The sequence below is a fragment of the Thalassophryne amazonica genome, chromosome 2 (genome assembly GCF_902500255.1).
Source record: "Thalassophryne amazonica chromosome 2, fThaAma1.1, whole genome shotgun sequence".
NCBI classification, from domain to species: Eukaryota; Metazoa; Chordata; class Actinopteri; order Batrachoidiformes; family Batrachoididae; genus Thalassophryne; species Thalassophryne amazonica.
Genome location: NC_047104.1, coordinates 119436187 through 119451101, shown reverse-complemented (window position 1 = coordinate 119451101; position 14915 = coordinate 119436187). Strand labels below are relative to the sequence as shown.

The 14915-nt window shown below is 39.3% G+C and overlaps 1 protein-coding gene across 1 annotated transcript in view; it reads right to left on the bottom strand.

Annotated features, from left to right (window-relative positions):
• Positions 1 to 14552: 14552 nt before the first annotated feature.
• gas6 (growth arrest-specific 6) overlaps positions 14553 to 14915 on the bottom strand; it is a 72259-nt gene continuing 71896 nt past the window's right edge. The window contains exon 15 of the mRNA XM_034192686.1: positions 14553 to 14802. Coding sequence (XP_034048577.1) covers positions 14654 to 14802 — 149 coding nt within the window. The 3' untranslated portion in view covers positions 14553 to 14653. The remainder of the gene's footprint in view (positions 14803 to 14915) is intronic.

Below are 14915 nucleotides of genomic sequence, written 5' to 3'. Positions count from 1 at the left end.
TACAAAATGGGAGCAAAACCAAAAGTGTTGCGTTTATATTTTTGTTGAGTATGAAAACACTGATAGCAATGAAATACTTTTCTACTGGTGTAAATGGACTGCATTTATATAGCGCTTTTCCAGCTGCATCAGACGCTCAAAGCGCTACAAACACTGTCTCACATTCACCCCGATGTGAGGCTGCTGCCATGCAAGGCGCTCACTACACACTGGGATCAAATAGGGGATTACGGACCTTGCCCAAGGACCCTTAGTGATTTTCCAGTCAGGCTGGGATTTGAACCCAGGATCTTCTGGTCCAAAGCCCAACACTAAACCACTAGACCATCACCAAAAATAACAGAAAGATAGGTACTCTTTACAATTAATTCAGTTTTTTGTCATTTAATGAAGCAAAGGAAGCATGTTAGCAGATCTATTTCTTCACCCTTGAAAAGTTATTAATTTCCCATAAAATATTACTCATTTGTCCTTTTTTGATCATGTTCTGGTAGGCGCCTCCACTATCGCAATTCAGATTGGCTTATTGCATCATACACGAATTGAATTGAGTACCACATGATTCATAACATAATTTTTACCTGAAGCCATCAAATATGGCCATCGGGTATAGCGAAGGCTTTGCGTCTGTCTGTGCTCAGCATAAGTTCAGTCTTATTACTACCAGAGTCTTCAAATTCACAGGGAACATTCTTGGAACACAGACCTTGGACAAGTTCAAAGATGGCTAACCTTAACCTACTTTAAGAGGTTAAAAGTCACATTCTGTTCCTATTTTTATGGTAAGATCTCGCGGATATTAGCATGATGACATCACTTCCTGGTGTCATGAGCTGCTAACTTTGCTTCGTTTTTGGCTAAATACAGTAGTGTTCAGAATAATAGTAGTGCTATGTGATTAAAAAGATTAATCCAGGTTTTGAGTATATTTCTTATTGTTACATGAGAAACAAGGTACCAGTAGATTCAGTAGATTCTCACAAATCCAATAAGACCAAGCATTCATGATATGCACACTCTTAAGGCTATGAAATTGGGCTATTAGTAAAAAAAAAGTAGAAAAGGTGGTGTTCACAATAATAGTAGTGTGGCATTCAGTCAGTGAGTTTGTCAATTTTGTGGAACAAACAGGTGTGAATCAGGTGTCCCCTATGTAAGGATGAAGCCAGCACCTGTTGAACATGCTTTTCTCTTTGAAAGCCTGAGGAAAATGGAATGTTCAAGACATTGTTCAGAAGAATAGTGTAGTTTGATTAAAAAGTTGATTGGAGAGGGGAAAACTTATATGCAGCTGCAAAAAATTATAGGCTGTCCATCTACAGTGATCTCCAATGCTTTAAAATAGACAAAAAAAAAAAAAACCAGAGACGCATGGAAGAAAACAGACAACCATCAAAATGGATAGAAGAATAACCAGAATGGCAAAGGCTCACCCATTGATCAGCTCCAGGATGATCAAAGAGTCTGGAGTTACCTGTAAGTGCTGTGACAGTTAGAAAACAACTGCGTGAAGCTAATTTATTTGCAAGAATCCCCCACAAAGTCCCTCTGTTAAATAAATGACATGCAGAAGAGGTTACAGTTTGCCAAAGAACATGTCAACTGGCCTAAAGAGAAATGGAGGAATATTTTGTGGGCCTATATATCGCATTCCAGGTATCATTGAAGAGGTCATGTTGCCTTATGCTGAAGAGGACATGCCCTTGAAATGGGTGCTTCAACAAGACAATGACCCCAAGCACACTAGTAAACAAGCAAAATCTTGGTTCCAAACCAACAAAATTAATGCCTCACAGCTGTGAAGAAATCATGAAAAACTCTGGTTATACAACTAAATATTACAACCCCTGGCAAAAATTATGGAATCACCGGCCTCAGAGGATGTTCATTCAGTTGTTTAATTTTGTAGAAAAAAAGCAGATCACAGACATGACACAAAACTAAAGTCATTTCAAATGGCAACTTTCTGGCTTTAAGAAACACTAAAAAAAGATTGTGGCAGTCAGTAACGGTTACTTTTTTAGACCAAGCAAAGGAAAAAAATATGGAATCACTCAATTCTGAGGAAAAAATTATGGAATCACCCTGTAAATTTTCATCCCCCAAATTAACACCTGCATCAAATCAGATCTGCTCATTAACATTGACCCTATGCCATGACATTGACCCTATGTGTCTTTTTGCAAGGAATGTTTTTGCAGTTTTTGCTCTATGGCAAGATGCATTATCATCTTGAAAAATGATTTCATCATCCCCAAACATCCTTTCAATTGTCCAAAATATCAACATAAACTTGTGCATTTATTGATGATGTAAAACAGCCATCTCCCCAGTGCCTTTACCTGACATGCAGCCCCATATCATCAATGACTGTGGAAATTTACATGTTCTCTTCAGGCAGTCATCTTTATAAATCTCATTGGAAAGGCACCAAACAAAAGTTCCAGCATCATCACCTTGCCCAATGCAGATTCCAGATTCATCACTGAATATGACTTTCATCCAGTCATCCACAGTCCACAATTGCTTTTCCTTAGCCCATTGTAACCTTGTTTTTTTCTGTTTAGGTGTTAATGATGCCTTTCGTTTAGCTTTTCTGTATGTAAATCCCATTTCCTTTAGGCGGTTTCTTACAGTTCGGTCACAGACGTTGACTCCAGTTTCCTCCCATTCGTTCCTTATTTGTTTTGTTGTACATTTTTCGATTTTTGAGACATATTGCTTTAAGTTTTCTGTCTTGACGCTTTGTCGTCCTTGGTCTACCAGTATGTTTGCCTTTAACAACCTTCCCATGTTGTTTGTATTTGGTCCAGAGTTTAGACACAGCTGACTGTGAACAACCAACATCTTTTGCAACATTGCGTGATGGTTTACTCTTTTAAGAGTTTGATAATCCTCTCCTTTGTTTCAATTGACATCTCTCGTGTTGCTCATGTACACACACACACACACACACACACACACGTGATTTCTTTGTTTTTACACCTTCAAGTCATGTTGAATATAATACCACAAGCTTGGTGCACCTATCTTTGCGCAGTTTTGTCCATTCGTCTTTGCAGAACCTCTCAAGCTCCATCAGGTTGGCTGGAGAGCATCGAAGCTATAATTTCTCCCGACTCTTTATGTAATTTACTGCCCCTTTCCAAGAAACAAACCACTGTGTTCCTCATTTTAGATTTATTAAAGGTCACAATGAAAACCGGACCGTGACCCTCACAGAGTCCATCTTGTGATAGGCCCAGAAAATGGGTCATACAACACTTCTTATACAATGTGGGTGTTTACAATGGGTGTGGTTTAGTCTCAAATTTCTAATGTTACTGGTTCTCAGATGGGGGAGCCCTCCCTGTATCTAAAACTTAGACATAAATGATGGAAGTAAAACTTAACTCTTGCGAAATGTTAAATGTTAATGTCTTCCAATGAAATGGAAAACAGTGCACAGACATTTTCAGATCTCTCCAGAGATGTTCAAATCGGATTCAGATCTGGACTCTGGTTGGACATTCACAGAGTTGTCCTGAAGACACTCCTTTCATAACATGGCTGTGTGCTTAGGATCATTGTCCTGCTGAAAGATGAACTGTTGCCCCAGTCTGAGGTCAAGAGTGTTCTGGAGCAGGTTTTCATCCAGGATGTCTCTGTACATTGCCTCATTCATCTTTCCCTCAATCCTGACTAGTCTCCCAGTTCCTGCCACTGAAAAACACCCCCACAGCATGATGCTGCCACTGCTCTGTCAAGATGAGTTCCCGTTGAGTTCCCCGTCATCTAATGACAATATTCTGCTTTGAAGACAGACTTTTTTAATTGAAAAGAGACTTATTACTGTATTTTCATGTAAAGACAAAACTTACATGGATTTTCTTTGGAGTTCATCTCCACGGATGAGGTTTTCCGTCAACATTAGCTCCACCGTGCAACTGCGCATCTCTCTCTACCCCAGACTTTAACGCCTACACTTTGCTAGCTTACTAAAGAGGGATCACGTGTTTAATGTAAGTTAACTTTTACTCTAGTTTGCTACTGCATGATCAGTGTTATTAATAAAGTATGACTTTTAAATAAATAGATGTGTTATCAAAAGCTTAAAAAAACAAAACAAAAAAACGCACAGGCACAGTTAAAATTGGTGCACCTTTAATATAAACCATTAGAAAAAAAAAAATAACTACCCCAATTGACCACATTTGTTCAAATGTTGTTCTACTGTGTTGATTACAAAGCAGCTGTAGTAGTGTGTACGGTGGTACAGTAACCAAAGGTGAGCAAAGCACGCATAGGTGTGATTGCTTACAATGTTTTGATACCTGACTAGGTTTGTAAAAAATTACCTGTAGATTTTATACTATGTAGTGAATATTGACTGTGTGGAAAAAGTCTCTGCTTTATGAAAAGTCACTGTTTTGTAGCTATTTATTTCTATGTACATATTTATTTTTTGAGTGTACTGAAGGTTCAAAACACTTGGAATATGTGTAGAGCAGCAGTTAATATTTTACATTGTTATGTCATGCTAACGTATCTATAAAAGGGCTTTGTTTAAATGTGTACTTGCATAGGAGAAGTTGTTGCTCTGATGAATCATGTAAGTCATTTTACTTCAACAGTGTCCATCTTATTGTTGATGCATGTTAACTGGTGCTGAGGCACTGGTTCCACTTCGGCATGTATTAAAGTGTAATATTTAAGATGGGACACACTTCCCTGCAGACACATGTGGAATAAGGGCTTCATTAAAATCTAACTGTTGTACCACCTGTTAATGTTGCGTTGCTCATGTCACACTCGACTTGAGGGCAGCACCAGGGGCAGGACAGGAAAAGCTCAGTTTTCAAGAATCTCTTTCACATAAATAATCACACATCTTTCAAGTTTTTTTTTTGTTTTTTGAAAATACAATTTTACTCGTATGGCAAGTGAATTTATTTTGCTTTTAAACAAAACTCAAAAGGCAAACTTTTCTCAGCAATGTACACTTATTGGCAGTTAAACAGAAAAACAGTTTGACAGAAACGGTCATCAATCAATCCAATCATCTCAAACATCGAGCAATATGAACTGCCGCCGTCGAATGATAAATGAGGGCCAGCAGGTGGAGCCAAAACCCAGCAATAAGCAACCTCTTAGCAAATCAGTGGTCATAAACTCTGCTCCCGGGGATCATCTGCCCCACACATTTAGCTCATCTGCTCAACTCACAGCTAATTTGCTCAGAAGGCGCTTGGCGTATCGTGAAGTGGCAGAGTCCACATGTGGCTTGTAAGGTGTGAACAGAGCAGGAAGAAATGGGAAAGAGTGCAGGGGATGTGATTTCAACAGGATTGTGACCCCGACACAAAACAACAAGCCCTTACCTTTCTGTCGATCAAACTCGAACCTGCTGATGCTGAATGTGTAAGTATCCAGGATGGAACTGCACCTGCTTCTGAAACCAGATAGCTGTCCACTGGTTAAAGCCAAGGAATGAGACTTGGGCCTCATTTCTACTGCTAGTTCAAATCAGATCTCACTGACTGACTGTCCACATTATGTATAGCAAGTGACCAGATCTGATCTGTGTGTCCACACTGACAGTCTTATCCCTATTGATTGCTATGGTAACAGGTTACACCCAGAAAAAACATGTACAACAGCGAACTGTGCCTGTTTCTGTCTGAAATGGTTATGAAGAGCCAAACTTTCCTGTAACTGCAAAGCAGCAACAAAAATGGACTGCTGGACTGCCATGATCTGTTGTCTTGATTTCTTCAACTTTTTTCCACCAATACCAACTCCACAGGCGCCTTGAACCAACTTGCGTTTCTCTGGAACTATGTGACTGTTGTCCGGATCACGCTTCAGGTGACACAGAAGACACTCTGAACTCCTATTTGAGCGACCAAGATGCTCACATTGAAACAGATTTACAAAAAAAAAAAAAAAAAAAAAAAAAAAAAAAAGCAATTTTGAGCACATTGCAAACCACCTCCAAATGTGATAAAAAAAAAAAAAAGTCGACTTCGGAAAAATTGTGTCTCATGGTTTTTCACTGTCCAGACTGCCAAGAAAACCAAGCTGGATAAAATCTGGTTATGCTAAATATCTGATTTTGAGTGGTAATGTGAAAAAGGCTTTGGTTAATCCAAACAGGGCTCAAACCAAAATTCAAGAAACCACAATTAATGAATGTGAAGGATGTACAGCACATCCTCAAACTTAGAGGCACAGTAACGAGGATGACTTCAGAATCAGATGACCATCGGCAGCGTTGGCCACTATAGTCAAACTTTGGGAAAGCCTAGGAAAAGCCCTAGCCCAGCATGTGCCCTGTAAAATGCTGTGAATTAATAAAATTGAGCATGGTTCTTGTTTGCTTTCCACTTTTTTGGGGGCCAGCCGTTAAAACATCTCCTGTAGCAGCACACGGTAACAGATGATTATTTTATCAGCTGCTGGGTCTCACTTTGTTCTTTTGTTACGACGTTTATTTATATGTGTGGAATGAATGACTTTCAGTTATATTTTATCTCTGGAGTCTGTAAATTACCAAAGATATGGGGAAAAAGTGATGTCAATACGATTGTGTACACACACACTCTAGGAAGAGCTCACCCCTCCATTTTAACATCTAACTTCTAAAATGATCTGCAGGATCAATCCAAAAACCAAGTCCGTTTTGCCTATTTAATATACCTGTTAATGTTGGACATGTCTAGGCCTGAGCACATGGACAATTTAAATTCTAGGAGCAGGTGAGGTTACATGTAGCTTCACCTTGTATATGATTATTCAGTGAAACAAGCCCAGACATGTCTACTGTGAGGCAGACAGGTACAGGTATACATTACATAAAAACATCAAACTCTTTCTGATATGATCCGTTGCATCAGAGCCGACCAAAGGTTAATCCGTTTGTCCTCATTATATTCCTGTTTAATGTGGAGACTCACAATAAACACTGTTTTGAATGACCATGTTAAAAGGGATGGGATGGATTTATTTAGACTTTATCTTATCTACAGTCAGGTCCATAATCAGTTGGACAATGACAATGTTTGTAATTTTGCCTCACAGCTGAAATTAAGCAGGATCATGTGTCAAGCAGACATTCAGCTTTAATTCAAGTGGCTTATTTTTATCAAATCTTCAGGGCCCATAACTAAAGATAATTATTATTAAGACAAATCATTTTTACAGCTGTTTTTTTTTTTTTTTTCCAGAGAAGTCACAGAACAGATACATGAACATTACCTGGACACTGAATATACCTTGAACCTAATGTAAATAATATAAACCAACCAATAAGAAATACACAGATCAGCCACAACACTGTGACCACTGACAGGTGAAGCAAATAACACTGATTATCTCATCACAGTGGTAACTGTCACTGGGTGGGATTCATGAGGCAACAAGTGAATATTTTGTCCTCAAAGTTGACGAGCTGAAAGCAGGAAGAACAAGGCTGCGTTTTAGATTTGAGTGATTTTGACAAAGGCCAAAGTGCGACAGCTCAATGACTGGGCCAGTGCATCTCCAAAACTGCAGCTCTTCTGGGATACCACAGAAGAATCTGTCCTCAACGTGATGGTGCCAGATGCCACAGCACACCTTCACAAGTCCAGTGGAGTCCACTGTCACAAAGTTACGGCTGATCGGTGTAGAAACAATATGGTGCAGTATGGTGAAGCTGTCTTAAGTAGGCACTTCTGAAAACGTGAGTAACACTGCAAAAAGGAGACTAGTCATGGGTGTATCAGTGGCTTCCCTCAATCACGCCCTTTTTGCACAATCAGTGACATCTGCCGATTTCAGACAGATTTACCAGTGTCATATCCTCTATACTTCTAAATGATTGTCTTCAAGACTGACACTTGAAAATCCTTCTGATTTGTCTGAAGAAAACTGATGTTTTGTATTAAATTAGTCCAATTACTTATGGCCATAATTACAAAACAATTCATGCAATATTTTAGTTAAACTGGGTGAGAAGCTACTTAAGTAACAGAAAACAGTTTGTGAAGTTGGGGGAATATACATCATCATGCTTGGACAATGCTTGTGGCGTCCCACAGGGGTCAGTATTGGGTCCAAAACTGTTTCTAATTTATATAAATGATATTGTCAATGTTTCCAAAATATTAAAATTAGTATTATTTGCAGATGACACAAGCATTTTTTGTTCAGGGGGGGATTTGCAGGAGTTACTGAGGAGGATCAGTATAGAAATGGGAAAATTGAAAATATGGTTTGACAGAAACAAATTACCATTAAACTTAAGTAAAACAAAATACATGTTATTTGGCTATTGTAATACAGACATACAGGTTCAATTACAAGACGAGGGGGTAGATATTGAAAGGGTACATGAAAATAAGTTTCTGGGGGTGATAATAGATGATAAGATAAACTGGAAGACTCATATAAAACATATACAAAGTAAACTGTCAAGAAGCATTTCAGTTCTAAACAAAGCGAACATATTCTGGACCACAACTCACTCCGCATTCTTTACTGCTCACTGGTTTTACCATATTTACAGTACTGTGCAGAGGTATGGGGTAATACTTATAAAGGTACAACACAATCACTATCAGTAATGCAGAAAAGAGCTATAAGAATTATTCATAATACTGGCTATAGAGATCATACAAATCCACTATTTTTACAATCCAAATTCTTAAAATTCACAGACTTGGTTCATTTTCAAACAGTACAAATTGTGTATAAAGCAATAAACAATTTACTTCCAGCAAATATTAAAAATATGTTTTTTAACAGATCAGGGGATTACAGTCTGAGGGGGAAATTTAATTTAAAGCATCAGTGGGCACGAACAACATTAAAGGTTTCTGTATTTCTGTCTGTGGGGTGAGGATGTGGAACAGATTGGGAGTGGGGCTCAAGCAATGTCCAAGCATGAACCAGTTCAAACAGCGGTACAAAAATATGTTTTTTTCTAGGTATAGGGAGGAGGAAGGGTAATGAGGGTTAGGGTGTTTTTGTTTTTTGCTTCGGCTTGTAAATATATAGTATTTTGTATGTAAGTAGGTATGTGTAGGTGTATATTTATGTTTGTGTATATATGTGTATGTATGTATATATATATATATATATATATATGATATCGGTTTAGGTGTGTAGGAATCTATGTGTATATGTGGCAAAGGGTATTACTGGTTGTGGGGAAGAAGGGGTAGGGATAAATAAGCTGATGCTTCACCCTACCCCTTTTCGGACATGTTGGGTACACAGTAGGAACTTTTTTGTTGTTGTCTTTACTGATCTATCTTGTAATTGTTGTTGCATCAAATGTTCGAAATAAATAGTTTTCATTCATTCATTCATTCATTAAACCCCTTAAATTAAAGCTGAACGTCTACACTACAGGCACATCTTATTTCACATCAACTCCACTGTAATAGTGTGGAGTCAAAATGACAGAAAGTGTCAGTGTCCAAACACACGTGACACTATTTATTCCTTCACTCAGGGCAACTTACAGGACATGTGCTGAGGCAGTTCCAAAAGCCTAGGAACGGGGGGGGAACAGCAGAGCAGGATTTGTGGATCACCAGAGAGCAGCCGATTAGGTTCTCCTCTGCCACGACAACAGTAGGGTGATACAGCACGTTTTAATTTGTACACAAAACTGGAAAAACAAAAAAGGGCACGCAAAAACCACAAACTTTGCCCACTGTTATAACGACCAACTTCATTATTGCTTTTGCCAACTGGCAGAGGATTGTCAAAATTCTAACTGTCCTCTCGTGGAACCACATTTCAAGAAGCAAGAAGATGCAACACGCATGTCACACAACACACAGCGCTATCCTACAACTACAAGTTTATGATGCCAAATAAAAATAAGTCATACAATAAAGAGAGAGAAACATAACATGGTTGATCATCTAAACTCCACCCCCTCTGTTGGTTGGCAAAAATAAAAACAAACCATCTCTGAAAGATATTGACAGATAAAAAAACATATTCAATAGAGATATACAAAGAATATACAACAAAAACAACTTGTCAAGCTCCATGTTCAGGCATTAATTCAACTAAAACTAAAAAAAAAGAATGATACTTAACAGTGGAGGGTAAATAACCCTGGAGCCCTTTTCTCAAACACCACACTCTGACATTCTGCGTTTCTGTAAGTGAAGCACCTATGAAATCAAATTAAATCAATAATAATTGGCTTGTACTCCCACAATCCCACTGAAATCCTGATGGATGTGTCCCTCAGAATTTGAGGTTGAAACTATTTGTAGAGGGAGATGAATAAGAGAGACCAATAGTCATCTTAGTGTCTAATTGTAGTGGTTGAAAACGTGTAACATCTTGAGACTCTATAAAGCATTGCACAGTCACATTATTATTATTTACATATTCACTATATTACAGCGCTCTGTTAGCTTCAATAGCTTTGTGTGGTGCTGCTGATGCAGTGCATCGCTCTCCGGGCTGGAGAGGGCAGCTTCATGTTTCCCTGTGCTTTGTCACAGAAGAATTAAACGGCAGGTATTGTAGTCCATAGGCTACTAGCTGCCCCCCCCACCCCCAGCTTCATATCTTTGGTATGTTGTTATGTATGTAAGCCGACTGCATCAGAAAAATGATGTTAACATCAAAGTGGTACAAAATATGCGTTTGAGCTGAATATCTTGTGTGGCCCCACTGAATGAACGTACTGACAAATGAGTGTTGGGGAAATTAAATTGTTCAGACGACACACTTATCATTTTAACCATCAAGCAACCAAGCTAGTTTAGCAACCAATATGACCGAGTGGGGTTATTCATGACCCTGTTGACTTTATATTGGAATAGTTCTATATAAATGATTGTTTTAGGGTTCTTCATATTTATTTCACTTTCTAATGTATTTTGTCCATCATCCTTTTCAGAGCATCAAGAATCAGTCTCAATGTGTGTGCAGTTGTAAATGTTTCTATTCTAGGTCTGTTGGCCATATGTTTTTGCTGGCAAATTACAATACCACCTGAAGCTATAATGTCAAAAATCTAATAGAGCTTCCCAGGAGGGTGATAAGTGACTGCGCACAAGTTTGGATTATCCTTGCCACATGGATCGGCTGATCCTTGCAAAATTCAATGAACAAATGCGGGACAAATAGATTTGACAAATTTGTGGTAAGAAACTTTTTTTTTTTTTTAAATTGGAAAAATGGTGCACAAAAATATATGCCCGGGGTCATAAATGACCCCACTCAGTCGCTTGAGGATTAACATCTGGACAAATTAGGTGTCAATTGTAAAGTCTTGAAGTCCCCTAACTTTTGTTATATAATGGCATTTGATTGGTGCTTTGTATGTCACGTGACATGGCTTATTCGTCCCATTTGTTATTTTGCATGTAGGATGTAAATTTGGTTCTATTTACTGTGCATATTTAGTTCCATACGTTTGTACCATTGTATGCTGCAAACCCCACCCACCCACACACTAGTGGGGTCGGCTAAATATGGCAGTTTGTTTTGCTGATGGACGATTTGAACGAGCTAATTGACGGTGCTAATTCTTCTAACACACACACACTGGACACGAGCCTCGAGTGTCCTCGGTCCCACTGTGAAGGGGTTTGCCAGGAGAGATCTTGGTATGAGGATGTTTCAAAAGAAACAAACCCCAGCTAAAACCTCCACAAAGCGCCTAGGCACCAGGGCGTATGAAGAAAATGGTGCAACTTCTCCCAGTGCTACGGGGAGACATCTCTTCTTTAGCAGCACTCAGCTGGGTTATCCACCAGATCAGCGGTGTCATCCACCAGATAGTTCTGATCCTGGACCCCAGCAACAACACCATCAAAGGGCTAAAGAATCCAGTGAAACTACATCATTGTAAATTGGTCCATTGGGGAGAAGAAAAAGATCTTTCACTGCTTCGCTTACTCAAACATGAGAAGTGGGGCAGGAGATCAAAGGCAGTATTTGAGGAGAGGAAAGGTCACCATCTTGAAGTGAGCCCTCAGATACAAAGTCAGTAATGTTAAGGGTGCAGCTTTAGACCCCGTGTCTGGGGCCCACTGCACTCTAGTAGAAGGAAATTCAAGACAAATGGAAAAAAAAACACACACACACAAAAAAAAACACAAAACAAATCCACTACGGTGTAAGCCGTCTGGAGGCATGAAGAGTCCAAATTTACTTAAAAATGCTTTTGTGGCCAAACCGGTTAGAGATTTCCAACCAAACTTTCAAATGTTTTAAGGCAGGCATCATTTTTGACTGTGAAAAATTTAAAGAGGCGTGTCACACTTTGCACCAATGATGCACCATACCGTTTTTTTTATGCTTCCCTTTCATTTCCCCTTCGGCTATATTCGGCTCAAATGCATATTCTGTACCACTTTATTTGATGTTAACATGTTTTCTGATGCAATCGGTCTACAGTAGTGTTCAGAATAATAGTAGTGCTATGTGACTAAAAAGATTAATCCAGGTTTTGAGTATATTTCTTATTGTTACATGGGAAACAAGGTACCAGTAGATTCAGTAGATTCTCACAAATCCAACAAGACCAAGCATTCATGATATGCACACTCTTAAGGCTATGAAATTGTGCTATAAGTAAAAAAAAAAAACAGTAGAAAAGGGGGTGTTGACAATAATAGTAGCATCTGCTGTTGATGCTACAAACTCAAAACTATGTTCAAACTGCTTTTTTAGCAATCCTATGAATCAATAAAGTAGTATTTAGTTGTATAACCAGTTTTTCATGATTTCTTCACATCTGCGAGGCATTAATTTTGTTGGTTTGAAACCAAGATTTTGTTTGTTTACTAGTGTGCTTGGGGTCATTGTCTTGTTGAAACCATTTCAAGGGCATGTACTCTTCAGCATGAGGCAACATGACCTCTTCAAGTACTTTGACATATCCAAACTGATCCTTGATACCTGGTATGTGATATATAGGCCCAACACCATAGTAGGAGAAACATGCCCATATCATGATGCTTGCACCACCATGCTTCACTGTCTTCACTGTGAACTGTGTCTCACAAACTGTCTATATAATTTTTTGCACCTGCGTATAAGTTTTCCCCTCTCCAATCAACTTTTTAATCAAACTACGCTGTTCTTCTGAACAATGTCTTGAACGTCCCATTTTTCTCAGGCTTTCATAGAGAAAAGCATGTCCAACAGGTGCTGGCTTCGTCCTTAAATAGGGGACACCTGATTCACACCTGTTTGTTCCACAAAATTGATGAACTCACTGACTGAATGCCACACTACTATTATTGTGAACAACCCCTTTTCTACTTTTTTTTTACTAATAGCCCAATTTCATAGCCTTAAGAGTGTGCATATCATGAATGCTTGGTCTTGTTGGATTTGTGAGAATCTACTGGTACCTTGTTTCCCATGTAACATTAAGAAATATACTCAAAACCTGAATTAATCTTTTTAGTCACATAGCACTACTATTATTCTGAACACGACTATACATACATAACAACATACCAAAGAGGTCAAGCTGTGGGGGAGGGGGTGTATAGGGACCCCTAGCAACACATGGACTATTAACAGTGGGCGGGTGATGATGAAGAACAGCGGGCATTGTGATGTGAGTCACTGATGATGATTGGGAGACGGCGTGTGGTCGCGTCAACCACAATGCTTCTTTATGAGACTGTAACACTCCACAATGCTCTGATGGAAATGCATAGCATATAGTGCAATAACTACATTTTATTAGGACGAGCTCCGTGTCACAGTACTGGAGATTAGTGAAATATCTGATATCAATGGACCCTGTGTGATGGGAAAGCTGTTGAAAAGTTTGGGTTGGTTTTTCTTTGTAGGCACGTGGTAGATTTTTGCAGGAAGAAATGGAGTGTTTCAGTGAGACGAAAAGACAAAAATAGCTTCATATTACAGTCCATTTCTACCTGCAACAATGTGCAACTTTTGCTATAGAACATGGCGCTGTGCCCAGTACTCTATTCATCCTGGCTGCCCCCCCCCCCCCCCCCCCCAAAAGGCTGTTAGTGAGGGATGCAGTCAGTTTTGGCAAGTCCCAGATCAAAGCTGTAGCCTTTGACTTGAACTCCCATAAAGATTTAAGCACCGAGCAAATCTACAAATAAAAATCTGCTTTGACCCCCTTCCTTAAATTCTCATTGTGAACAAATGATCTACATGAGCTCTTGGTAATTTCAAGTTCAGTAATATGACGACAGCTTTATCAGCCAGGTTACTGCAGTAAGAGTCATACAGTCTACCAGGTTCCAGTCAGATTTAAGCTTGGTCAGAAGACCCAAAACCAACATCCCACCTTGGCTCTGGATAAGGCTGTGTGCGCTTTTCCAGACATAAATGGGCATTTGTCGAAACAGCGCTGTTGTTGTTCCTGTGTCATCCTGACGTGTAAGGGAATATTGCTCATTGACATTCTAACTTACTTGGTCTCAAATACTGATTGTACTGTGAAAGTTGCTCTAAAGGCCAACCGGCTGTGTGATCCCAGTAAATGTGGACGTGATTCCTCGGACATGCTGAGCCTCATACTTGTAATACTTGGTGTAGATTTGTTTTTGTTTTTAAAACCTTATTATCAAACAAACAGGTAAAGGCTTATTTTTTATAAATAATATTAAAATCATCGAGCTGCTGATGCATCAGTTTTGGCACACTGACACAATGGTCACTGGGCGTCCAGCAGAGGGCAGGAGTGCGAGCGGATATCGTTGTGTTTGTGGATGGCTTGGTCCAGGTCCAGAGACTGTCCGTTAACACTGACCTCCATACAGCCCCTGTAAGGCGCCGACACCAGCGTGGACACCAGTGGAACATCTGAAGGAAGAGGAAACAACATCATGACTACACACCAGTTAACTGCATCAACTGATGACCGCAAAGAGACGGAAAAGTCCTTAAAACGACAATTCTGCCCACCACAATTAAAC